The sequence below is a fragment of the Zonotrichia albicollis genome, chromosome W (genome assembly GCF_047830755.1).
Source record: "Zonotrichia albicollis isolate bZonAlb1 chromosome W, bZonAlb1.hap1, whole genome shotgun sequence".
In the NCBI taxonomy this organism is placed as follows: Eukaryota; Metazoa; Chordata; class Aves; order Passeriformes; family Passerellidae; genus Zonotrichia; species Zonotrichia albicollis.
Genome location: NC_133859.1, coordinates 8,722,406 through 8,749,499, shown reverse-complemented (window position 1 = coordinate 8,749,499; position 27,094 = coordinate 8,722,406). Strand labels below are relative to the sequence as shown.

General features: G+C 39.4%; 2 protein-coding genes across 21 annotated transcripts in view; one reads left to right on the top strand and one right to left on the bottom strand.

Annotated features, from left to right (window-relative positions):
• The window catches only part of LOC141726826 (uncharacterized), a 29,568-nt gene extending 29,364 nt beyond the window's left edge, over positions 1 to 204 (bottom strand). For 3 of the 4 annotated variants that reach the window (XR_012577798.1, XR_012577796.1, XM_074531904.1), the window contains exon 1: positions 63 to 179. The gene's annotated coding sequence lies outside the window, so the exon portion shown is untranslated. Of the gene's footprint in view, positions 1 to 62 lie in introns of all 4 variants that reach the window. The other variant, XR_012577795.1, reaches the window with a different exon arrangement.
• On the top strand, positions 3 to 21,257 carry LOC141726827 (heterogeneous nuclear ribonucleoprotein K). 17 transcript variants are annotated; one of them, XM_074531914.1, is made up of 15 exons: positions 3 to 140; positions 2,988 to 3,067; positions 3,932 to 4,029; positions 5,597 to 5,653; positions 7,098 to 7,141; positions 8,089 to 8,161; positions 8,743 to 8,856; positions 9,873 to 10,001; positions 10,496 to 10,803; positions 11,126 to 11,180; positions 17,256 to 17,306; positions 19,154 to 19,175; positions 19,250 to 19,332; positions 19,774 to 19,943; positions 20,716 to 21,257. In XM_074531914.1, the coding sequence occupies exons 2-15, from the start codon at positions 3,019 to 3,021 to the stop codon at positions 20,747 to 20,749; spliced, it is 1,287 nt and encodes a 428-aa protein (XP_074388015.1). In that variant the 5' UTR covers positions 3 to 140; positions 2,988 to 3,018; the 3' UTR covers positions 20,750 to 21,257. The 17 variants fall into 17 exon arrangements, with proteins under 17 accessions (XP_074388015.1, XP_074388007.1, XP_074388022.1 ...); XM_074531906.1 differs by having other exon boundaries at positions 3,920 to 4,029; XM_074531921.1 differs by lacking the exon at positions 3 to 140 and adding an exon at positions 278 to 423 and having other exon boundaries at positions 3,920 to 4,029; positions 19,265 to 19,332.
• Positions 21,258 to 27,094: the final 5,837 nt, after the last annotated feature.

Genomic DNA, 27,094 nt, shown 5'->3' with positions numbered 1-27,094 from the left:
CAGTACTAAGGAACAAGCACAAGACGGACTTTTCACGGACGCCATTTTTTGTTCAAAAAAACCTCAGCGGTCGCTCTCCTTCGCTGCCTTCTATTGTCTCCACTGTTCTTGCCGCACTTCTCGTGGCCCCCGTCAAGCAGGTAAAACAAACAAACAACCCAGGCACACTGCAGCGGTGTAGGGTGGATAGTGCTCTTCTTCTCGTGATTACTTAGGCCTTTCTCTCCGTGGTCCACACGGAGGGCGGGGCGAATTAGAGGCCATCCCTGCCCTGATGGGCAGCTGCCTTACCCAACGGGGCCGCAGTGGGTCTCCCACAGGGGGAGGAGACGAGGTGGTTGGGCCAGTCATTTGGCGGTGCTGGTGGATGTGTGTTGGTAGTAGGAGTTGTTCGCCTTTCTCTCCTGTACGTGGTGCGTGCAGGTAAGCGCGGTTCAGAGGGGGTGTTGCTTGCACTGGGGGTGGGGTAGGGGGGATGGGTTAAGCCGGCTTGAAGGAAACTAAGCTGTTGATCGAACCCCTCCCAACCCTGTTGTGTCACACAAAAACACGGGCGGCCTGTCACCGCCGGGCCCCAGGATTTTCTTGGACTCTTGCAGAGACTGCGCTGGGCGGCGGAATTGAGTAGGTCTAGGAACTGCTGCGTGGAGAAGGAGGGGGCCGGGAGTATGACTCCTTAGCTAATGGGGAGTGGTTTTGTGTAACCTGCGGACCCAAGGGTCTCCCTCTACCCTAAGGGAAGGGTGTAAAGGATGATTTGTGTCTCACCCGTCGCGCTTCGGTGGCCTTAGTGCGAGCACGGCGGCCTAACTGGTGCCGTTCCCGGAGTGGCGATGTGGTGGAGGCTGGTCGCACTAGCGGGTGCGTGCTAAGGCTGGGGGGGGGGGCGGTCGCCGCCCTTTTCTGGCACCTACCTAGGGTAGCTGTGGATGGGGTGAGTTTTTGGTAATTATGGTGGGCAGAGAGGAAGATGAGGGCACTCTGCTGCGGCCTGTGCGGAAGCAGCCGTGTCAAAACGATTGGGGAGCGTTCTGCAGCAGAGCCTGCTTTTAGGGGCCATGCCAGAGTTCTCGTGGCACGGCTGTTGCGCTCTGTCGGCCCTGCTTGAGCTGGGGTGAGGGCTTCTGAGTGCCTCCTTTGTGTCTCTCTGGTCGGAATGGGGGAAATCTTGTGACCGCGTGGTGGTGGTTTTTCGGCTCACGGCTCCGCCTAGCAGTGGGTAGGCGCTATCACAGTGGCCGCCATTTCTGCTGGTCCCTGCCACCGCGGAGGTGGGTCTCGGGCTGTGGGGTTATGTAACGGCGCCTTTCCCCCTCCCACCTAGGGCGCGAGCTGGGATTTCGAGTGCTCGGCGGCTGGCTGGTTTTAAAAGCTGTGCGAAGGGTAAAGGTGAACGTCAGCCTGAGCAGATTGGCGCGTGGGCTGTGGAAAGGGAAGCGTCCGGGCGGGAAGGGCCCTTAGTCCCGGAGGGAGCGGGGGAGAGACACACTGGCATCTCCCAACCCTCTACTCATGTCCGTGACTGCTTTGTTCTTTCGATGTTTTTAAAAAATTTGCGTTAGCGAATTTAATCCTGCAAACTCGATTTGCACAAAAGAGCACAGCAACTAGTCGAGAGCATCTTGTCCTGAACAGTATATTACATTTCTTCCCCCGGCAGGTCTAAAATTTTTGGGAGGGTCGAAAATAGAATGGGGTCTGGAAGGGTTAACCATTTGAACCTGGTGAAATTTATCTTCCTGCCCCCATCCCTGCGTTCTATAGGCGTCTGTTTCGACACTTGGCTATTCTTTAGGCGGTGCTTTTTCTATTAGCTCAAATTAGGGGCCTGGAAATACTAGCATGTGCTGGGGAGGTAGTGTCTCAGCAGCGACTGTAAAAGAGTGCATACCTACCGGCAGTGCTTGCTGTTAGCCTGCAAAAATAGGGTAACTTACAAATTAACGGATAATAAAAAGGATGCTTTAAAAAAATAAACATACCTCACTTTTTCTTTGTAGATATGTATATCAACCATTTGTTCAGGCTGTGAAAGTTGACCAATAAAATCCAAAGGAAGGAAAATAACGTTCTTTGTTTGGCTGTATCTGTACAAATTAATTTTTTAATAAGGTGCAAAATTATTCTGCCTGACTTCTAATTTGTTTTATAAGTATCCTTAAGTCGTGGATTTAGCAAAAACAGATCTTGTAAGAGGTACCTGTTTCACAAAGTCAAAAAAGTTTGTCTGCTTTTGAGATTCTTCATACATGTATGCAGAGGTTATACATGATAGTGTGCTATTTTTAACAGAATTTTTCAAGTGTGGCTTGTGTGTAATGTTTTGTTCATCTGTTATATTGATGGAAGGCATGCTAGTAAGTTGATAGAAAACGTCTAATCGCCAACATTAATTTTATAACTTTTGGTCTAAATTGTTGAGTCTAAATTTAGAACTAAACAATTAGCATATAGAAACATAGCATCTCCTAAAAAGGAAATTCAAGATATGGTATATAACATCCTAAAAGTAGGACCCAGATAATTATTCACTTTAAATATTTGAAAGTCATTGTCAATAAATGTGATTGCTTAAAACTAGCAAATGCTTGAAAATGAGCAAGGTTGAAATAATTCAGAGTGCAATTGTGTGTCTATAAAGCTTTGTACTTGATTATTATTTCCCCTCTTAGTGATGTGTTTGGTCTTGTTGTTTTTTCATTTATAAAGAAAACCTTTGCTGCAAAATCTGAGGTCAAACCTCATTTTCAGTTGTAGCAAGATTCAGACCTGTAAGTGAACAGAACCTGATCTATGCTGTTTTCATAGGCTTCTGAAGCAGTAGGGTTTTGATCCTGCCCAGAGCACTTGGGTTTGCTCTGCAAGTATATATAAACCTGGTAAACTCTAAAAGCAGGCATTTCTTCTTGCTTTTCCCATTAGTATGATGTACAATTAAGCTTTTCCCCCACAAAATAATGTACTAGCTCTTTTTTATTCTGCAACAGATTTTATCTTCACTCCTAAGAATAAAAGGTAATGGAGACTGAACAACAGGAGGAAACCTTTACCAACACAGAGACAAATGGTAAATTTTTTTAAAGGGCTATTTTATTTTGGGAGGAAGGAAACTTTTTGAGTGAGTCTTGATGTTTCTAACTGTTTTGAAATGCTTTAACTGTATCAAATGCTTCATTTAATCTTTTAATTTTTAAATGTCCCATGTGGTTTTATGTAATTTTTGTATCATGAATATGTAATTTTTCTTTGGGAGTATTTTAGTCATGGTATAAGTAACTAAAAGTTATAAGGAAAGATTTGAAAATATTTGACAGCTAAATGCTCAGCATTTGTATGGACAACGTGATCACGTAAAGATACTGTTAGGCATATCTGTTACTGTATTTAATTTATAGCAGTTGTTAGTTTGAGGGAATGTATATATATGTGAAATATCTCTAAATATTAGCTAAATGAAAAACCTTTTGGACATAATTAGTGAAGAAGAGTTAGAGCATTAGTATTGATTCAGGCCATTTTTTTAAAGTGACTTTAAATACTGCTTTCCTACTGTTTCACCAGTATTTCAGTATTGGACAAGCTACTTTTAATCTTTTGTGCTTTAAGGTTTTCCCAGTTGTAAAAGAAATACTAAGTAGGTGATGCAGCACTGTTGCAAAGTGTTATTTTTTCACAAAGTTTGAAAAATTTGCATTTCAGCTGTAGTTTATAGATTTGAATAAGTCTTCACTTAATAATTGATATGTAGACTGATGAAGTAAAAACCTGTTTCTGTCCTATAGGTGCTCAGGGTAGATGTCAGAAGTTAGCATTGGGCTAATGGGAGGGAATGCTTCACTAGGAATACAGTGCACAACTTGATATACAGTTTTATCATGACTTAGAAAGTTAAATATACATTTGTGTTTTCCCCCTATGGACCTGTCTACAGGCAAACGTCCTGCAGAAGATATGGAAGAAGAACAGGCCTTCAAAAGGTCTCGGAATACAGATGAAATGGTTGAATTGCGCATTTTGCTTCAAAGCAAAGTATGCTCTTAGTATTGCTATGTTCCTGCTTATACCATTGCTTAAGACAGTGGTGACAGTGTATGTTTAGAAAGAACTTGTGCTTTATTTAAAATTTATTTAGGAATGCTTTTGTGCATGAATGACAGTAGAAGTGTATTGCGATCTTCATTACTTTTTTTTCAAGGGTGAGTCTAACAATCTATGGGACTTCTTTGATTTTAAAAAAATGTACTTATTGAAAAAATAAAGACATAGAAATGATAAGCCGCTTCTCATGCTTGAATAGAACATAATTGTTTCCAAGGGAATGACTATGTATTAGTCTTTAGAAAGCAAGCAGTTTAGAAAATGATCAGCTTTTAATTGTAAATTAAATATGAGGCAAGATGAGAACTTCCTCAAGATTTTAGTAATTTCTCCAGATTTAATAAATCTATCAGTATCAACAGTAGGAAATATAAGAGAGTAATGTTTCATGGCTTGCAATTGCTTCATTGACTAGTATAAATAGTAAAACTGCTACTTATGAATCTCCTTTAGTATTTCCAGTTGATGCAGATGTTTGTGCTGTCTGAAGTAATTCAGTCTTTTGTCTTAGGGTAGAGGAATGTTACCTTAACCCTACATGGCATTTCTAATGAATAGTCAAGTTGAGTGCTGCAAAATATTTTTAGCACTGTTAGCATCATGTATGAACTGCATAGTAAAAGTAATAATTTTGCATGTAGTTCTTGAAATAGCCTGGTAAAAAATTAGTTTTACAGTTTCCCCTCTTGAACATCTTGAGTTTATTCCTCTTGATTTTAGCAACTAGAGATTAGCAATTGTGTATATTGGTTTTACATTCTTCAGACTGTACCTACCTGAGTGATCAGTTTTACATAGGCTTCAGTCAAAAGTAGCATTTGCTCAAATGTTTGGAGTGGGAAAGTGAAATTTGCAAACATTAAAAAAGTGATCAAATAAACTAGCAAAGCTGTTGACTTATATAACATGCATGGAAACCCGTAAGGTTTTTTTTTCAGTCATATTCTAACTATGAGATGGTTGCACCCTGAGCAACCTGATCTAGCGAGTGGCATCCCTGTCCATGGGGGGGAGGGGGTTGGAACTAGATCATCCATCTTTAAGGTCCCTTCCAACCCAAATCATTCTGTGTTTAAACATGACAGATCCCAGGACAGACCTCCGTGGTACCCCACTTCTTACCAGCCTCTAGGTGCAATAAGATCCATTAACTATTACCAATCATCCAACCAGTTTTTTATTAATCTGCTTGTCCACCTATGATTCTATGAGAATATAGGCAGAATTGCCTAGAAACTTAAATTTAAAATTAAAAAAATATTACTGAGTATTTTTATCTCTGCATTGATCTTTTTTTTACCTTTTTTTTCCTCATGATAAAATCACATCAGTTTGTTTTGATTTAATTTGAACCTTTCAAAAGGAAACAAGCCTCACCCCACCCTTAAATGCACCCCACAGGGTAATGCAGAAATAGATACGTTGTTCTTAGTCTTTGGTTCAAAAAACAGTCTGTGCTGTTTTTAGCCTAATGTAAATTCTGAAAACTGTTTTCCAGAATGCTGGAGCAGTGATTGGAAAAGGTGGCAAAAATATTAAGGCACTTCGTACAGATGTGAGTATACATGAGTTTGAATTAATTTAACACCAATTCTTCCAGGGCGCTGCATTGAAAACTTGATTGCATACATTTCTAGAAATTGAGAAATTCAAACCTAGACAACAATAATCTAATAAGCCACTTGTAATGATTGTTGGAGAAGATAACTTCAGTTTTTCAATTTGTGTTTTAATTGAAGCCCAGCTCAAGTCATGTGGGAGGAGAGGTTTATGTTAAACCTCTTTGCTTTCAAACAGGGTTCCTCTAAATTACACAATTACATGAGTTAACATCTCTTATTAGAAATATTGGTAAAACTTAAAACCTGTAACTATACCATTTTCCATTTATGTGAATCCATTATAGTGCTATTGAAAACTATCTCTGGTGGCTGGCTTAAGCCAGCGATAAAAGAATTTTTGAACTTCCTTTAAAAAAAAAATGCCAAAACATAATGGTCCATCTGTTTTTGCTTTAACAGTGTGGACATAAAGCACAAAACCATTGATGTTAGGGTTGCATGATTTAGGTACAGGTATAGAACAGTAAAGAAGTATTTTATTTTACTTGGAAGAATTTTTAAATGGTCCTAACTTACTTAGCTATTTGTATTTTACGTGGGTTGACTCTTGTGATTAGACACACATCCAGTGTAAATGTTATGTATTTATAAAACTTGGCAATGCTTCTTAAATTCCATTTGTTTACACTCCTGTACTTGGGATCAGCTACAGTTTTTTTCAAGCAAGACTGTGTTCAACACAATATTTGCTAATATATCATCACAGAATCAGTTCCATCTAAGTTCACAAACTATTGCAACTAGAATTGAGGATTAAGCTGAAATGGTCAGGAATCATGCCAACAAACTTTGGCAACTAGTGGTTTTGTTTGTTTGTTTAAGTAAATAAACACATCCCTTTACTCCAGATAATTTAACTGATCTGGAATACTAACTTTCCCAACTTGCTCAAGGTTTCAGTAATATGCATCTCAACAGTTTTTGTGTCTACCTTCATGAGCCAGCCTGCTACTGAAACATCATTGTTAAAAGTAAAATGTAGTTTAGTCAGATAACGTAACTTGTGAAGATCCATACTGTTAAGTCACATTTGATGTAGCAATCCGTTTTTGTGTTAGTCTTCAAAGCAACTTACGCTTGCTTCATTAACTGAAAGTAATAAGTATAGTTTGTATTAAATTAAAATTTATTGCTTTTCCCCCTTTTCCCTCTCCTTGTTTTTTTGGCCATATATCTCCGTTACCCATGTACTGGATCGACTTGCCCCTGCGTTGCCCACCATGACGTTGGCCCATCCGCCCCTGAACGCCCATGTGAAAACCCTGGTTGGCTATGCCCAAAAATGTGCTTGTTGCCAAACGGGTACCATACTTGACAACTACTGATTGAATGCCCATGCCCAATGCCAACATCCACGAACGCCAATGACCAATGCAGTACAATGCAAGTGTTTCAGTCCCAGACAGCAGTGGCCCTGAGCGGTATGTCCCAACAGTTTATGCCTCACTGCCTGATTAGAAAGAGAGAAATGTATTTTATTACCTGCCTTTGATATAAATAGTATCCCCTTATAGACCGTGTATTGTTTTTTTTAAAGTTTGCTGTCTTATTTTCCCCATTAAGTCTTTTTGTCACTGAATTTTTACGTGAGTTGGCCACCCAAACAATCCACTAATTTTATTTCAATTGAAAGAGCACAGCTTCAAGTGTTGTATATTTACTGTATTATAAAACAAATTGTTTCAGGACTCTCTTGCTCTGGTCTTTGTGGCCCACCTTTCTCCCCCCAGCATTGTCCATTCATAATTATTTCTGCTGAAATACTAACTCTAGTTCACTTTTCTTCACTTCTCATTTGTGTTATATTTTTGTTTGTTTGTGGGGTTGGTTTTTTGTTTAGTTTTGGGGTTTTCCCCCTTGTATTTATGTTGCATTTTTTGCAGAGCCCATTAGTAATCTAATTTCTAACTGGTATGTCGACCTTACTCCAGATATAATGTTAACTACTTACATATCCTCACCTTTTCTATAAAAAGGTGTGCTAGTTTTACCAATGTAATGTTAAGCGTATACTTAATTAGTGGTGGCAGGGGAAATGAATATTCACTCATACTTTAGTTTTGCGTCAATTTCTTGCCTGGTTAATCTGTCTGAGCCCTTCCAAAAGCTCTTGTGAGTTCTTTTGCTCTCTCTGCAAGGCCTGCCTAGCCTTAAATTCCTATATTCATCATGCATATGTATTGGACATAAACAAAGATGCATGTGTTGTAAATCCAGTGACCAGGTTTACTTTAAATGGAGAATATTAATTGTAAGGTCTTCTGTGTAGTCAGTCTTGTTAGAATTTTGTGTATGATTATGAATAATAAACTTATTTCTGCTACTTTCCACCTTCTCTATGTTTTCTGACACTATGGCCTCTTAACAGTATCTTGAGTATAAGTGCAGATACAGAGACAATTGGAGAAATCTTGAAGAAGATTATCCCTACTTTGGAAGAGGTATGTCTCTTAGGTTTGTTTCTTTTTCAGAGGTATAAATTTAGATTTTAAAACAAGATAATTCTAGGTGATTGTGTCCTATTTTTAATATATTAAAATAGAAAGTAAAACCTAGCCTTTTTTTGAAAGAAGATCTATAGCTCTCAATGTATGTGTTGGCATTTTTTTAATAGGGGACAGAGAAAATTTCTTAAAAGAATAATATTTGGAACAGCCTTCTTCCCTTCAAACCACCTGTTTCCTGACTAGTTCCTGATTTAAAGTAGCTCTACTGTAATTTCCATTCTGCCTTTACATGGTAATCAAGTGTTGTGCTGTTGGATATATTAAAATTCTGTACAACAGCAATAATAATAAAATAAAGAAAGCTAATTTGACATCACCTTGTGTTGAGACAAATTACTTAAAAATGTGTTGGGTTTTTTTTCTAATAGTAAATAAAGTATTACAGTTCAGCAGTAAATTAAGTCATACCATGCTGTTTGGAGAAAAACCTTAAAAAAGAAAATCAAAATTAGTATTTGTATTTTTCAATTATTTTTTCCCCTGACTAATATTTTATTCTTGTATGCATCTTACAGTACCAGCACTACAAAGGTAGTGACTTTGACTGTGAATTAAGACTTCTAATTCACCAAAGTCTAGCAGGAGGAATTATTGGTGTCAAGGGTGCTAAAATCAAAGAACTCAGAGAGGTACTGTTTCCTATTCTTTTCAGATTCTGCTTTTATTCTATAAACAAATTGGTTTTTTGTGTTCATATGCTGTGAGTGTAAGCTTCATCTATGATCTATGAGATCCTTAAGAGCATATTTCATACATGAAGTAGCGGTTGGTGATAGAGCCCAGAACTACTTATAAAGCTTTTAAGTGTATTAGCAGTAATCTTTATAAATAAAGGATACTTTTTAAAATTAAAATGCCATTCATCAGGAACTGCTAAATAGGTTATATCGATGGTGTTAGATAAGGAAAACTATTTAGTGTGAATAGATCTCCATAAGCTATTTAATGATAATTTAATAGATGTTTGAATATTGTTATAAAAAAGTATGGTGGAGTTTTCTTAGGGTTTTGTTTGTTTAGGTTTTGGATATTTCAACTTTCACTTCCTCAAGGGCCATTTTTTCCTTTATGAAGGAATGAGGTTTTGTCTTAAAAAGCCAGTGGTCTCTATCAATCTAGAGTGTTCTTTTCTGTCCTTTCCTCACATTGCATCAAAGGCAGTTCCAGGTCCGTTTAGGCATAACTTACTATTTGTGTGGAATGAGGGAAAGGCAAGATGAATAGACATGATCCTCGCAACATTGCTGTCTTGCATCCAAAGCATGTTTTTATGAGAGATGAAGGCTTATATAACCTGTAAGGTTATAATGAATATGTGGTCCTTTTGCTTGTATTTGATTAAATAACAGTGTAGGTGAGCCATAATTAAAAGACTTCAACAATCTAAATTTTTCACTAGCATTTCATACCAACTGGTGCCATTGCGTGGGTATTAAAAATATAATATTTTAAGATTAAATTTGTTGTAAGAACTTGGAAGCCAAGCATTCACTTAAAGTGACTGGAAGTTGAATGATTTGTTTGACTGTTTCTTTTCAAATGTTTTCGTGTGTGTCTTACCCATTTTGTTTTCAATAAGTTCATAAAATTGTTTAAAATACTTCTATTTGAAAATTTTGGGGGTTGCTTTTCTTCTATTCAACAGAATACTCAAACCACCATTAAGCTATTTCAAGAATGTTGTCCTCATTCCACTGATAGAGTGGTGCTTATTGGTGGAAAACCTGATAGAGTTGTGGAATGTATCAAGATTATCTTGGATCTTATCTCTGAGGTAATGTGTCTTAAACTTATTCTTTCATTGGTATTTATGAAAGTCAGGATGATTTGGCTGGAAAATTATATCTTTCCATTTCTATTTTTAATTCATTGCCTATTCTCCAGTAACAAAATAAGCATTGGACTGTTAGCACCCTTTGAAATTGTTCCTGCTTGCTAGAATTGGAGTGTACCTTATTGGGGAAGACATTTTTGGTACCAAGGGACTTAGTCATGCTTTACATATCCATAAAATAAGAAAATTTTAATTAGGGAGGAAGTGAGAGAAACATATGTGCCACCCATCGATAACAGCAATTTCTCTATCATAGATAAGCTCTCAGGAAGTCTATCACTCTCCCTGCCTTGCTTATGAGTATTGTGAAATAAAGAACATATTCAGCATGTATAAATTCATATTTATATATTTATTATATTAATTTAATGAAATATAGTTGCATCAGTGCTAACTGGTGGGAGGGGTGTTATTTTTGTTTTTGTGTGTCTTAGTCTCCAATTAAAGGACGAGCCCAGCCTTATGATCCAAATTTCTATGATGAAACATATGACTATGGTGGCTTCACAATGATGTTTGATGATAGAAGGGGACGGCCAGTGGGCTTTCCCATGCGTGGAAGAGGAGGCTTTGATCGAATGCCTCCTGGTCGTGGGGGACGACCTATGCCTCCATCAAGAAGAGATTATGATGATATGAGCCCTCGCAGAGGACCTCCACCGCCTCCACCAGGCCGTGGTGGCAGAGGTGGCAGCAGAGCTCGTAATCTTCCTCTTCCTCCTCCACCACCTCCTCGTGGCGGGTAAGCTGTTGCATAAATGCATTGTACAAGTTGAGTAACATTTACTGAATTGTGTTCATGTTTCCAGGACTTGTTTCACACTCCATGTTGCTAGTAGTTATTCAGAATTGAGTGTGTATTGCACCAGAAAATTTTGAAAGCATTTGAATTTAATTATTTCTACAGTATTATCAGGACTAGTAGTTCTGTAACTTTATGTCATTCAGAACTAGGCTAAAGCATTTAGAAATTCATAATTGTGTGCAAATTGTTAAAACTTGAATTAGAATATAGAAACTAGTTCATAACATGAGTCATATGCTGCTGCTTTTTCTCATTTTAGAGATCTTATGTCTTATGACCGAAGAGGTAGACCTGGAGACCGTTACGATGGAATGGTAGGAGGCTAAAATTTATTTTGCTTAGTAAATACAGTTAGCACTTTGAGGAAACTTCTTGAATACATAGATTTAAGTGTGGAACATGTGTGCCTCTGATAAACTTTGATATCTCCACAATCTTTTGGCTATACAAATGGTCTCCCCAAGAATACAACTGTTGGAGGTGTAAAGAGTATTTGGGATGTGATCTGCTGTGTGGTTTTAGTTTGTGGGATTTTGTTTGTTTGGTTGGTTGTTTTTCCCTGCCTACCATCAATAATGGAATAGAAAGTTGGTAGAGCACAGTCCCTTCAGGTTTTAATTACACAGACCTTCTTGTAGACTGTTTCTTGTAAATCAGGATGACAGAAATAGAAATTGGTAGGCTGTTCAGATTAAGAAAGCATGTCAGAACAATGTTTTCCAACAAATGTTTACAAAATTTAAGAGAGCATGAATAATATCTTTAAAGGGATCTAGTTGGTATGGCAGATAATTGCTTATTCAGTTCTTTATGCCAATTTATATCTGAAAAAAATCTACTATGATTTCAAATATTTTGGAGCCAGGACCACTGATAAGATGAATTTTAAATGAAATTAGATACATTTCAACCATGTTGGGTGGTGAGGAGAATAAAAAAATGCGTAAAGATATTCTTCCATGTTGTACTCTAAAATATGACTTCCTGGTAGTAATTTATTGTATCCTCTTTCCTGGGAAGAGAAATTCTAGGTATCTGGGAGGTAAACCTCTGGTTAACAATCTCTTTTTTTTTTTTTACCTCTTCTGGCTCTGTTTGGCACATTCTTTAAGATGACAGGTTAGATGAGATTATTTTAAATAAATGGAAGAGAAAGTAGAGGAAATATGAAATGGGCTACCTAAATGAGATTTACACATTGGTGCCTCCTGGGAGGAAGAGGCAATTACTTCCAGTAACACATACTGGAAGAACATATCGAAGCAATGTCACAATTGAGGCACTGGAAGCCTAGCAGAAATACTAAAATTAAAGACTTGCATTTAAAATTACTAAAACCAAACAAACCACCCCCACCCTCCCAAAAAAGAAGTAAACAAACCCACAACATTAAAACCAGCAAGTTGTTTATGCTACTCAGAATCTTAAGAAACTAGGAGTTATGAACTAGACCTCTAAGAGCACTTCTTTGTATTTTCATGTTTTCAAAGCTTGGATTTTGTGTTTTCTTATTAGCATCTGGTAAAACCAATGTCAGGGCATATAAACAGAGCAATCTGCCCTTCCTTGGGTATGTGGTTGAGAACAGTCTTCAGCTTGGGGCAATAGTGTGTTCTAGTTCTGTTCCATTCCATTTAGAATAGAGAAATCTATTTGAACTCTAGTCTGACTTTGATCAGGTTGACCTTGGCTTTCTTGACACGAGTTTCTACAAATAAATAGGAGTCATCTCTGCTTGCTTGTTTTCTATGTTCTGAAAAGCAATTCTATTTCTTCCTCTTCACAGTGGAGCTGCTCGTGGCTTTGGCTGCTTTATGCATGAGTTTCATAGACAGCCTACAATGAGGACTGCTTTCTGACACAGATCTTATTTAATTTCTACTTTTGGCTAGCCATAGTCCCAGTATCCTTAATTGTATAAGCACATGAAAAATCTTTCCATGGATTGTGAGGCTAAAACTGAAAGTGTCATACCAGAAATATAAGGTCTTGAGCTACTATACATTTCACATAGAAACCATTCTGTAGTGAAACCTTTAGAGTAAACTAACATCCTTGTGATTTGTGAAGTAATGCATGGGAAAGGCTAATTTCAGAGAGCAGGACTGCCATTTTACATAAATACATTAAAAGGCAAGAATAATTAGTCTTTTTAGACCAACATCTTGGAGATGTTGAATCTACAGAAATCCTCATTTTCTGCCAGATCTCTAAAAATGAGAAAGTTCAGACTTGTAAGATGGTGAACCAAGACTGGATGGTGAAACTTGACTTTTTTGAGATGTAACAAGACTGACAGTCTTGTAAAGTTGAAGATGGGAGGAAAAAATAATTGTGTGTGTGTATATATATATATCATTTATTCTGAAGCATTTTACTGGAAAACATACATGCATTGTTTCTCTTATTTACAGTGGTATATATTTTAGGTTGTAAGTACTAAATGCCTATGGGCCATGACAGCTATTTTGATAGCTGAGAAAACACAAATGCATTTCTGCTATTTTTTTAACACCCCCATCCCCATGGGTGCTTTAGATAGACAAATGCACAAAAACATACCAGGGAAAAAATAAGGTGGAGAAGTACATATAAAGCTGTTTAATCTTCCACTTCCCCCCCTTTTTTTTTTGTTATAATGGTCTATGCCTAATGCTTTCAAAGTATTTTTAAATTGGAGTTGAACAAGAGCTAAATCAGTGTCTGTTGTAGTGTATGTTCAGACACCTCATCTGGTTTTTCTCATTCAAATGATTTCTACTGCTAAATCATTATATATATATGTGTGTGTGTGTGTATATACATGTGTCTGTATTAGGACTTCAATAAAGGTACATACCCTAAAAAATATTAAACATACTTTATGTTTTAAGAGACTTGATGTTAAGGAGCATGTCAAAGAAGAGAAAGTGAAGAAAATATGTTTGACACATCTACATAAATACTAAAATTACCAAAATTTTAATTTTCACTCTTCTGGGCCAAGGAATTTCCCATCAGTTAGTATTGCATGCGTATTTTTCAATTGCATGCTAAAGGCAATAAATTCTTATTAATACTAATCATTTTGTCTAATCCAGTCAGTGATGTATTAGGTTTTGATTTAATTTGCATTGGTTACCAGTAGTAACTAGCACAAATGAGTCTGTAGAGAAGAAAATTGTATGCGCCTAATATTTTAGGAACCATTTTTAAAGGAGCACTTATATTTTCATAGAATCACAGAATATCCTGAGTTAGAAGGGACTCACAATGATCGAGTCCAACTCCTGTCTCTGTACAGGAGACCCCAACAATCCCACCCTGTGCCTGAGAGCATTGTCCAAATGTTTCTTGAGCTCTGGCAGCCTTGGGGTTGTGACCAGTGCCCTGGCTTCTAGTGCCCAACCACCCTCTGGGTGAAGAACTTTTCCTGGTATCCTCCCCTGACACAGCTTCGTGCTGTCTTCTTGGGTCCTGTCACTGGTCACCCGAGAAGAGATCAGTGCTGCCCCTCCACTTCCCCTTTTGAGGAAGATGTAGACTGCAATGAGGTATCACCTCAGTCTTCCCTTCTCCCATGACCTCAGCTGTTCCTCATATGGCTCCCCCTCAAGACCCTTAACCATCTTCATAGACTGCCTTTGGATGCTCTCCAATAGCTTAATATCTTTCTTCTAGTTTGGCACCCAAAACTGCACGCAGGACTCAAGGTGAAACCACCCCAGTGCAGAGCAGAGCAAGAGAATCACTTCCCTTGACTGGCTGGTGATGCTGGGCCACAATTGGCCCTCCTGGCTGCCAGGGCACTGCTGCCTCATGTTAAACTTGCCATCAAGCAGGACCCCCAGGTCCCTTTATGTGGTGTCGCTTTCCAACATCTTTTTCCCCAGTCTGTACATCCAGGGTTGTCCCATCCCAGGTTCAGAATCCAGCACTTTCCCTTGTTGTACTTGATATGGTTGGTGATGGCCTTTCATTTGTTGAGGTCTCTCTGCAGGGCCTCCCTGCCTTTAAAGGAGTCAATAGCTCTTCCCACTTCAGTGTTGTTGGCAAAATTACTTAGTATACCTTCAAATCTTGTGTCCAAGTCATTTATGAAGATGTTAAAGAGAGCTGGCCCTACAATTGAGCCCTGCAGAACCCCACTAGTGACAGGTCAGTAGTCTGATGTCACCCCATTCACTATAACCCTTTGTGCCTGACCTATGAGCCAGTTGTCCACCCATTGCATGACGTCGTTATCCAGCTGGACATTTTGTCTAGAAGGATCCTGAGAGAGACAGTATTGAAAGCTTTACTGAAATCTAAAATGATCACATCAACTGGCTTCCCTTAATCAAGTGGGTGGGTTACCTTGTCAAAAAAGAAATCAAGTTTGTCAAGCAGGACCTTCACCTCATGAAGCTGTGCTAGCTGTGACCAATGACTGCAACATAGTCATTATCTATCACGTGTTTTTCAGTAACTCCCAGAATAATCCTCCATAAGTTTACCAGGTACTGAGATGAGACCGATGGGCCTGTAGTTACCATAGTCATCCTTCTTGCCCTTGAAAATTTGGACAACCATTGTCAGCTGAGACCTCTCCAGATTCCCAAGATCGTTCAAAAATCATTGAGGGAGGTCTCACAATGACATCAGCCAGCTCTTTGGGTACTCTTGGATGAATCCTATCAGGCAGCATAGATTTATAGGGATGCACCTGGAGCAGCAGATCCTGCTGAACTACAGGGTTAACTGGGAGTTGATTGTTCTTGCAGTCATGGTCCTCCAGCCCAGGGCGCTGGGACCTCCTTGATTTGTCATCCGAGTTGAAGACAGAGGCAAAGAATGCATTAGAGATGTTTGCCTTGTCTCTGTGAGCTGGCCATCTTCATCCTGTAACAGGCCAATGTTATTTATGGTCTCCTTTTTGCTACTGATATATTTTTTAAAACTTTATTGTCCCCCACAGTTCCGGCAACTTCAATTCCAGTTGAGCTTTGGCTGCCCAGATTTTCTCCCTAGTGGGGCAAGCAGCATCTCTGTATTCTTCCTATATCTCCTGACCTTGCTTCCACTGGGCATACACCTTCCTCTTTTGCCTTAGCTCCAGAAAAAGATCCTTGCTCAGCCAAGCTGGCCTTCTGACTTGCCTGCTTGACTTCTGAGGTTTGGGAATTGCCTGTGCCCTTAGGAGGTGGTGCTTAAAAAGTGATCAGCGCTAACGGACCCCAGCACCTTCCAAAGCATTTTCCTGAGGGCCTTACTTGTTCCCTGAGCAGCTTGAAGTCTCCTCTCCTCATGTCCAGGGTTGAAGTTTTGCTGGCACTTTTTTTCCTCTCACCAGAGATTTTAAACTTGATTGTTTTGTAGTCACTGTGGCCAAGATGGCCACCAATCGCCACTTCACTCTTGGGCTCCTCTCTGTTAATGAACAACAACTCAAGGAAGGCCCCTTTCCTAGTTGGCTCCCCTAGTATCTGTACCATGATGTCATCCAGGTGTTTTTAGGAATCTTCTGGCCCTGGTTGTACCAGCTGCGTGGTGTTCCAGTTAACATCCAGCAAGATGAAGTCCCTCAAAATGTCAAGGGCAGTTGATTTGGAGGTGTCCCTTAGTTCCTTAAAGAATAATTCATCAGTGATGTCATCCTTTTTTTGGTGTGTCATCCATGTTATGTTGCATATTTTAACTCAGCAAAGGCCTTTGCCATAATAGTAATTTGAAGTGGATACTACAAATTGTATTTTTATAATTTAGTTGAATTTTTTTTCCCAACATTTGTTAAGGAAGACTAAAGAAAAGATATGCTATATATCACACTTTAAAAAAAAAGTAATTGGATTTCAAATATAATTAGACAGTAGTAGATTATTAGTTTAGCTGTTGGCTGTATGAGGTATATGGAAAATAATAACATATGAGAAGCTGTCTCCTTCCTGCTTGACCTGTTGGTGACACAGCTATATCAATGACAGTTACTTGTTTTATCAAATGCCTTTCCTGTTTTATTTTTATGCATAAGAGAAGTAGAAGGTTTTGGTATCTGAGAGTAACGTCTTTTACTATATAGTGCAGTTCCAGTACTTAGAGGTAAAAAAACCAAGTAACCAACTGTTCAAGCTTTGCTCGGCCCTTAACTGTCTGAATCCTTTGTGTAAGAGAAAAATGTGTTTATGCCACAGAAACAAGGGAAAAAGGAAGTGTGACCAGTAACAGTTCCCTAGCAGTGAAAGTAAAAGGGAGTAAATCGTGTAACTGGTCTGTTATTTACTTTTGAGCCTTTGTAGTAGTTTTAAGTAGTGCAGAAAAATGTTTCTTTATATTGCTCTGTGTGTGTTTGCCAAGTTATCTGTAAGTCTCCATAACATGGACTTAATTTGGATTCATTTCCTCTTTTTCTTCTATTACATTGTCCCTGGAAGATGATGCAGTGTCATGTAGATGCCTGTGATGACATGCAGCCACCAGAGTTGGTGAGTGTGCTCATGCTTTTATTTGACTAGTTTAATAGTTTATTTTTGAGGAAAATAATTTTAATTGTTTAAGTGATAACTGGAATTTTTTGAGATTGAATGTAGTTAGTGGCAGCTTGCACCTTTGAAAAGTCTCTAAAGCTGTCATTGTAACTCAAGTTATTAGCAGTTTATGTCATAAACAGTGAATCCTATACAGGTAGTTAATGTTCCTCAATGGAAGCATGCAGCAGCGCAGCCAAGAGAAGCTTTTCTCTAGTACTGTCTCTTTTGTACCCTATTTTACTGTTTCTGTTGTAACTTTTGCTGTAACTCTTGCTTTGTCAGCACCCTGTAGATGCATCTATTTAGGACTATGTTTTATTTTAACTTCATCATGTTGTGCTTTCCCCTGTTTCAAATGAGGAATGCTAAAAGTAATTCTTTACTTATAGTTCTGGATAAACTTGTGCATTATCTATCCATATATTTGAAATATTCCATTTGATTTGTGTTTATCAAACTTCTTACTCTTAGAGGGTTTAGGGAGGAAAGTTCAAAGGGTATCAGCAAGTGTTTATGCTGTGTAGAAGATGTCAAAGTGCCACCAAATATTAAATGTTAGTTCCTAGCTTACATAAACATTGCAGTTAGAATTACTCATCTGCTGTCAAATTAATTTGCTGTCTTGTAGTCTGGGGAGGGGAAGCAGCAGAAAGGATGAAGAAAATGATTGTTCATTACAAGTTAGCCCAAAAAAGAGATTCCCTGGGCAAAATATCAGCAGAAATAGGTAGAAGAGTATGTGTGGAATATGCAGCTCTGATCAGTTTCTGAATTAAGTTCTACGCAGTGTCCTTCATTGTTTTGTATTTTGCACTCCACTACAAGCTCTTTTTATATTGTATTATGGTCAGTATTGCTAAGCAATGTGATTGCACAACACAGGTTGCTTAGAAACAGATAACTTTTTCTGAATAGCTTCCATTTTAATGTGGCTCTAAAAAGCTGATAGGTGTTTGGATATTGTTTTGGAAAAAATTATTGCATTACAACTTCTGCAAACAAGTAGTTCACAGATTCCTGTATTTCAGTGTTATCAGTTGAGTTCTAGAGAAGTGTGCACATCTGTTTCTGCTTCTACAGGAAGATTAAAATGAATGTGTGTGCATACAAAAGGCATTAGATCAAATTAAGCACTTGATATCAAGTACCAGTCCTAAAAATAAAAACAGTCAGGAGTGCTGCAGTACAGTGATTTGGATTTGTTATATGATAGTTTTAGCAGAACAGTAGTAATAAGTGTTATGATTGTCCCTTCTAAGATGCAAAGGATTGTAGCATAGTCTAAATGGAGAGAGGCAAGTTATAAAGTTATTAGAGTTGAATTGATTTTTCCTCAAGATGGAGTAGGAGGGTTGACAGTTACCAGGTAAATGTCTTGTCTCAAACTGAAACTTTAATTTCTCCTGAGCTGTATAGGTAGTAATAATAAGGCTGAACTCTGATCTTTGGATTTGAATACTAGTTTAGTTCAAGGGTCAGGAATAGATCAATATCAAGAGCTGTTTACCAACTGAATTGATAAGGTTGCTTGGTAAATTGGTATGGCTGGATCTTAATGACTTATTCTTAGAGATTTTAACAGAGCTAGCTAAAAGGTTCTTGTGAGATTCCTCCCTGCCCTCTTGTTCCCAGTCTGCCCTCTTCCCCACTTTGTCTTTAATGACACTTAGATTAAAGTTGTGGGTTAGGATTTTTGCATAAAATAGGCTCAAAGTTAACAGTATAATACTTGAGATGAAAACATGTTAATGAATCACTGCTGGTTTCACTAATTAAGGTTTTTCTTTCTCTTTTTCTTATAGTTTGAGGGTGGCTCTGGATATGGTAAGTTTTTATAGAGAACTTTGACATGCACTTCATTTAGTCAGTAAGAGGCTTGATGCATGTGTTTAAATCAGACTATTCTTACACAGGGGGCCGTGGTTCATATGGAGATCTTGGTGGACCCATCATCACAACACAAGTAACAATTCCCAAAGATGTAAGTGAAGCTGACTTGCTTTACAATTGTGTTTAAATAAATAAATAAAAAGTCACAGTCTTTTCTTAGGCTATGTAAGTAAATCAGAAGTATTTGGTATGCTTGATAAGTACTATTAATATAAAGCAAGTGTTTCTAAATCATTGGAAGTTTATTCTTAAGGATGTTTGTTTTGTCTTGACTTTAGAGATTGCACTGAACTGTTTTTAATTGTTAATATTCAATAATAGAGATGGTCTATATAACTTGGTTTTACAAACACTTGGTTCTTCCAACTTTATCCCACCTGTGTTTGCTAATATACATTACAGCGACTGCTTTGAGGCTGTAAAAGAGTAAGCTTCCATTGAAACCCATAAAACTAAATGGATGAAAGCTACTTGAACAGTACTGTGCAGAGAAAGTTATATCAAGAAATGAATGCTTTATTTTCTCCCCTAGTTGGCAGGTTCTATTATTGGGAAGGGAGGCCAGAGAATCAAACAAATACGTCATGAGTCAGGAGCTTCAATCAAAATCGATGAACCACTAGAAGGCTCAGAAGATCGAATAATAACTATTACAGGAACCCAGGACCAGATACAAAATGCTCAATATTTACTGCAGAACAGGCAAGTTGAAGCTTAATGCTGTCCTTACTATCATTTTTAAACTGACTTTCCTACTACTACATTCTAAAAAGCTCTTCTCTGTAATATAGTTTTTAGAAGACAGGATTTAAGTAACTATTGAACCTAACTTCTCTAGTGGTAGGTCTGCCTTGATTCTCTTTTCTCTGTTCTAACGAAAATGAAAATTCCCTCAAAACTAATCTTGATGGAAGACACCTTGGCCAAACAGTCCTTTCATTTCTCTGGTGAAAATTGCTGCAAAAAATTACCTGTAATTAATTATATAGAACCTGTAGAAAATATAGAAGATTTCAGTGGATGTTGGTCTAGTTCTGTGTGGAAGACTAGTGATTTTGTTGTTTTTAGATAACTGACAACAAATCACAGTCTGCCATATGGCACAGGCCATGCCTCTACAGGACAAGTTGAAATCAATTGGTGCTGTTATGCAGCATTTCACACCTTGCTGGCATTACTTTCTCTTCTTCTGAATATTAATAGTTTTGGACATAGTTTACCTAGTTTTGCTTTAATAACATGTTGGCTTGTCATAGGATTTTTTAATGTTTACTTGAATGTTTGGCTTTAGATTGCTAATATTTAAATGTGCTTTTAAATAATTAAATGCCTATAATTATTAGTCATTACCCTTTCAAAATTATTTACTTTAAATAGTATTGGAAATTTATAGTTTAAGAATGCCATTGTAAATACTGATGTAAGATGTATGGTCAATCATTCTAATACATGCTTTTTTCTTTTTCTTTTATAGTGTGAAGCAGTATGCAGATGTTGAAGGATTCTAATGCAAGATTATTTTTTCTTTTTTATAGTGTGAAGCAGTATTCTGGAAAGTTTTTCTAAGACTAGTGAAGAACTGAAGGAGTCCTGCACCTTTTTTTTTTTTTTTTTTAATATCTGCTTCTGTTTAAATAGCCAACATTCCTCTGCTTCATAGGTGTTCTGCATTTGAGGTGTAGTGGAATCCGCTTTTCGCCAGATGTAACGTTTTAGTTCATTAAAAATATTTGGGGTAGGAAAAGGTTGCACAAGACTAACACTGAAATTTTGAAACAGCAGCAGAGTGGATTTTATTTTTGTTCAGTGGTAGTAAATTGTAATGTGGTTTTATTTTTCCTGTAGCAATTGTGAACACCCTGCTTTATGTACACTGTAATTTTTTTTTTTTTTTTTTGAAGGGGGGAAAGGACTGGTTGTTCACATGTCCCTGGCATCCTTTGAGGGCAGTGTGCAGAATGTAATGTTCTTTTTTAAGATGTATTTTACAATTTTTAAATAAATTTAGTGAACCTATTATTGGTGGACGTTTTTTAATATATGTAAGGTAATATCTAAAATGAATACACCCTTCCCCCACCCCCAAGAAAATGCGTAAATTAAAGTTGCTGTTAAGCTTACTCTTCTGCTTCTTTAATATAGATGGAGTTACATGTTTTTGGGAAATTAAAGAAACAGTGTGAAAACTGGCTTGGCTTTGCTATTTGGGGGAAAAAAAGTAAAAAATATTAATGCTTACATTGTGTGAAATTTGACCTTTTTTCATATTTTTGGCCCTCTGCCTTGTATATATATCTATATATAGGTGACAAAAAATATTTTAAAACTGTGATGCCACTGAGTTAAGTGGGTTAAATACACCTGGTTCTACACAGATTGCTTAATGCAAATATAGTTAAAAATAGCAGTTGATGAAATAATGACTGGTACTTTTCAGAGCTCATTTTTGTCAGATAAAACTTTTATGAATTGACAAATTGGCAGTATCTAACTTGATTTTCATTGTATACAGACTCAATTTCTTTGATTTCCCTGTTTCTTGAGTTCCATAGGAAATATTTGTGAGAAATTAAAAAATAATAAAGTACTCCTGGATATTTCATGTAATAACTTGGCATTTGTATTTATAGGTTACAAGTTTTATTTTCGCTTCCTAAATAAAAGCAAAAGCAAGAGGTTCGAGAACTTTGTAAATCTCAGTGTGATTGATCCAGATTAAGTGGATTATTTCACTCTGGGGGGTTTGTGTCTTGAAATTTTTTTTTCTTATATTTTTGAACCATATGGGGTAATTCCTGTCATAAGGAGCTACACTTAAAATGTCATAGGAAAGGGCAAGGATCTAAGAGATTACCTACTTAGCAGAGCTGTAATAAATCCCTAGAAAACACCCAAAACCTGATTTTTACTAGGGTAAAGGAGTATGGCAGTTTTCTCAGTAAATAAACATACACGTAGAATTGGTATTTCCTTAGGAATGACTGAACATAAATGAAGGAATTAGCAACCTAGTAAAAAGGGTCAAACAAAACTGCAAAGTTAAAACAAAATGGGTGCAGGTTTTTTTTCTATGCATTTCTACACTGTGTCTATGGTTTGTGTTTTTAAAATATTTTAGCAGGGAAAAAGCTGCACAAGTCAATATACAGAAAAATGTGTTTTGTTTTTTCTTGTTAATGATCTGCATCTTTTTAGAAGCTAGCCTATTATAAACAAGTTAAGCACCGTCTCTAGCTTTAGTTGGATTTTCTTTAAGGTTTCCTTAAAACCAAGCACTTATGTTTTGAGATGAGCCTAAGGGATTCCTACTGTAAAAGGAACTGGGTTTGGGATTTGTCTTATGCCTCTGTCCCCACCCCTCTTTTACCTACTGGCTTAGGGCCAAAAAGATGCTTGTTTCTTGAGGAGGACTATGGTGGTGTTCACAGGGGTCCCAGGACAAGGGAAGAGACGAGAATCTTGACTCCATGTTTCAGAAGGCTGATTTATTATTTTATATATTTTATATGTAAAGAAAATTATATACTAAAAATACTAAAAGAATAGAAGAAAGGATTTCAGCAGAAGGCTAGCAAGGAATAGAAAAGAATGGAATGATAATAAAATCTTTTGACTGACAAGAGTCCAAGACAGCTGGACTGTGATTGGCCATTAATTAGAAACAACCATATGAGATCAATCAAAGATGCACCTGTTGCATTCCACAGCAGCAGATAATTCTTGTTTTTCTTTTCCTCTGAGGCCTCTCAGCTTCTCAGGAGAAAAAATCCTTGCAAAAGGATTTTTCATAAAATATGTCCATGACAGAGGACTGCTGGGGTTTTCTGTTAGGAAAGGGATGTAGGGGAATACTGATAGCATGATAGTCCTTATACTTCTACTTCAAAAATAGTTTAGTAATACTGATTGTAGAAACTGAAACAATTTATTCTTTATGGAGGCCTTTTTTAAAGGCTGACTGTTATGTACAGAAACTGCTGGATTTGAAATGTAGCCCTTAAGGCATGGGTTCTATAGCAGCATTCAGGTCCATGGTTCTGTAGATTGTGTCTGAAATTAACTTGAAATATCTATGTGTAGGAAAATCACACTATGAAAAGCCAGTGTCCATAAAGGAGACAGAGGAGTCCAGCAACTTTATTAGAATAAAGAGAGTCCTCTGGGGCACACGTCCACGGGGTTTTCTCTCTCAAGGGTTTGGAGGGCTCAGCCTCCTTTTACCCTAAACTTCTGGCTACATGTTGCTCTCTTCCTTTTCCCACTGGCTGAGGTACTAGGAAGGTACAGCCTTCCTGAACTGCCTACCACATATTCCCACCTTAAACATGTCATTTTACCCCAAAGTTCAGAAACTCAGTGTCCTTGGTTTGATAAGGAAGTGAGTTTTTTGGGAGGTTGTGGTCCAACCAATCAGTGCTCAGATTTGAATATTGCCACCTGGTGTGGCCACTGAAGACATGGATACGCCTCTGAGAACACAGGGGGTTAAAAAGCAGAGAACTCCCAGGGGAACTGTCTCTTGGTTCTGGTCCCTGAAAGAGGTCAGATCTCCCCTGCGATGTGTGGGCTGGGTGGGGGAGGGGAAGCCATGCAGATCTGTGGGCTGGGTGGGGGAGGGGAAGCCATGCAGCGGGGGTTGAGGTAGGCCAGAGCCTTGGACAGAGAAGGCCCTTGCAGGATGGAAGGGTGGAGGAACACTGAGAGGCATCAGGCAGTCCATCTGTGTCCCCTGTCTCCGCCCCCCTTCCCCGGGAGGGAGAGCGAGTGAGAGCCTGTGCCTGTGCCACCTTGAAATTTGATATCTTGTGCTGGCAGCACAGCCCTGCCGAGAAGGGGAAGGGGAGGCGGGGGGGGGGGGGGGGGGGGAGGGGGGGCAGCGAGAAGGTGTCCGGCAGCCATAGGAGTTCTGAGCAGGCAGAGCCTGAGATTTTAACCTGTTTCTTGGACAATGAAAACTTTGCGAAACTTTAAAACCTCCTAAAAGAGAGACAAACATAAAATAGAAGGAAATTGGCAACTGTGGTGAAGGTTTGAGCAAGTGAAAGATGCCACAAGAGTTGAGAAGAATCCTAGGTGGGAGGAGATGATGGAGTGGCCTTCAGCTGGACTTTTCTTGTATAGCCATGGACAGAACCTTTTTTTTTTTTCTGTAACATGGGGACTGCATTTGGGGCAAGGCAATGGCTTGGAGCCAAGAGAGTGTGGTAATGTTATGTGAAGGAGTGACATGAACAGAGATGACAGATGAAGAGGGTGGTGCCCTCTGTCTTCAGTGAAGAAGAAAATCTCTGTTCTCTAGACCTCTCGGCCCCAGGGGGTGCATTTGGGGGGGAGTGGTGTCCTGAAAGTGAGAGACTGTTGCTTTTTTGGAACTGGGCAAAGCATCCTTAAAAGGGGAACCCTAGGAACAGCTCTGGTCCATGCACAGTGGTGAGAGTGAAATAAACAGGGCAGGCGAATTTTTCTCCTTTTAAAGCCTTTATTAAAAGTAATCAGCTCAAGATTGGGAAGCCCAATGGGTCTACAGTCTCTGTCGTCACTCCCAGGGTGACTTGGAGGAGAAGGATATGTGCATCTTTGTCCACTAGAGGCAGAGCTGGGAGTCCAGTCTGTTATGAACAAAAATTCTGTTGATTTTTTTCTGGGAGAAAAAAGGTTACCACTACTGCTGGGGTGCTGCTTGTGTTATGGTAATTATGGGTCGTTGTTGTTAATAGTTGTTTTTGTATCAGTAAAAGCCCTGGCTAGGGTGAGTTAATGGCCATTCTCCCAGACAGTGAAGGGTGGGGACCTCCCCGAACAGTGAGGAGAAGAGACTTTGGAGGGGAGGGATATGCAAAATACTCCAAGGACCAGCATGCTGTGTGGGACCCCTATTCCAAATGCACGGAGAAAACCCCAAAAACAACGAGCCACCTAAGAGTTGAGAGACTGGAGTGATGTCTGGACGTCAGGAGCCGAGTGCTGAGCCTGCAGAGATGCGGAACACCTTCGGAGTCCCTCTCGCCCTGACCATGGGAGTTGTCTCCGGCGCCGAGAGCGGGCGGGAAGGGGCTGGGAAAAGTAACATTGGATGGGATCACCACGCCCTAAAGGCTCCCACGAGGACCTGATCCCCAGCTCTCCCCCTAGTGGACAAAGCTGCGCATATCCTCCTCCTCTGAGTCACCCTGGGAGAGACGACGGGAGACTGCAGCCCCGCTGAGCTGCCCAATCCTGAGCTGATCACTTTTAATAAAGGCATTAAAAAGGAGAAGAAGTCTCCTTGCCCTGTTTATTTCAGCTGGGGCGCTCGTCCGGAATAGCCATGCCGAGGGAGGACATCAGGACTGGCCATCTTGGACCTCCAGGACAGCTGGCTACCAAGACCAGAGGGATCGGCTCAGGAGCAGCGACGCAGAGGAGCACCGGAGCACCGGACTGGTGAGAAGCCGGTGACGGGAGTGGGAGACGTGCGCATGTGTATGTGAGTGAGACGAGGGCCCGTAGCCGGACCTTCGGAGCGAGAGCGGGCCCCTTAGTACCGCGTTTCTGAACTTTCGCGAGAAAGCCGGCCGGAAACGGGAAAGCAAGTGAAATTAGCGTGAGTGAATCGTCTCCTAAGGGGGAAAAAAAGGGCCCCCCCCTCCGGGCATGAGGAGGGAATAGTTGTATGAGTGGCACGCACCCAAAGTAAGTCCTGACAGAGGGAAGTCAGGCAGATTTGTAAGTCCCGAGAAGGATTCGGGTAGCTCACAAGCCCTGCAGGCAAAGTAAGTCCTGACAAAGGAGTCAGGCACAAACACCAGCGAAGGAGGCTGCGGTTTGCTTTTAAGTCCTGATACAGTGAAGCCTAAGAATTGGCAGGTTAGGCAGGCAAACTAAAAATCAGGCAGTTGTTTTTCCTGACTGAGGGAGTCAGGCACGACCCGGATTCTTAGGCCGAAGTTTCGTGTGTTCAAGTCCCGATAGATGTAAGACCTGACGCTGGGAAAGTTGGGCAATCAAGACATCAGGCAGTTGTTTCAGTATAAAGTCCTGAGCATCAGGCAGAAATTTGAAGTTCAGTGGAGGAGGCTGAAGCTCCTCAAACAAGGTTTTCTTGAAATTCCCGGTCAGTAGAGGCACCTTTGGGGTTTTTTTTTACCGTTGAGACCTGTAAAATGGGAGGGTGTAATAGTAAAAAGACCGGCAAGAGACTGAGGAATATAGCTCCCAATAGTCCCTTAGGAGAACTATTAGAGAAATGGGATTCTATAGAGGCCACGGAGAGATTAGATTAAGTGAAAATGATCCGTTATTGTGTAGAAGTCTGGCTGGAATTAGAGTTGCAAGGAAGATGGCCTTGGTGTGGGACAAAGGATAAGTGGATGTGCCAACAATTAAATAATTATCTGACAGCTCGAGGAGATACTGATCCTGAGCAATTACTGTATGTATCTTGCTGGTTAAAGAGTGCTGTTGGGGATGAAGGGATGCGAATTTTTAAGGTACAGAGGAAGAAAGAGGGGAATGAAGGAGGGGATGATAGGACTAGTAAAAGATGGGATCCTCTGGATTATTTGCCTCCTTCTGCCCCTCCACCTTATAATCCTCTTCTTCAAGCACCTCAAATGGGAGGTCCAGTTCTTTCCCCGGCTGCCATGTCATTACCACCTGCTCAAATCCCTCCTTCTACCTCTTCAGCTTCCCCTATAATAAACCTGGTATCTCCTCCAGTAACCACTCCCTCACCACCTTCAGCTCCTCCAGTTCCTTCTGCATCACCACAAGTGCCTACTCCACCTGCTGCATTCTCCACCCCTTCTCCAGCTCCACTTAATATCCACTCAGGCCCTTCTCCCCCTCCTATTGCTGTCCCTTTACCTCCTCCT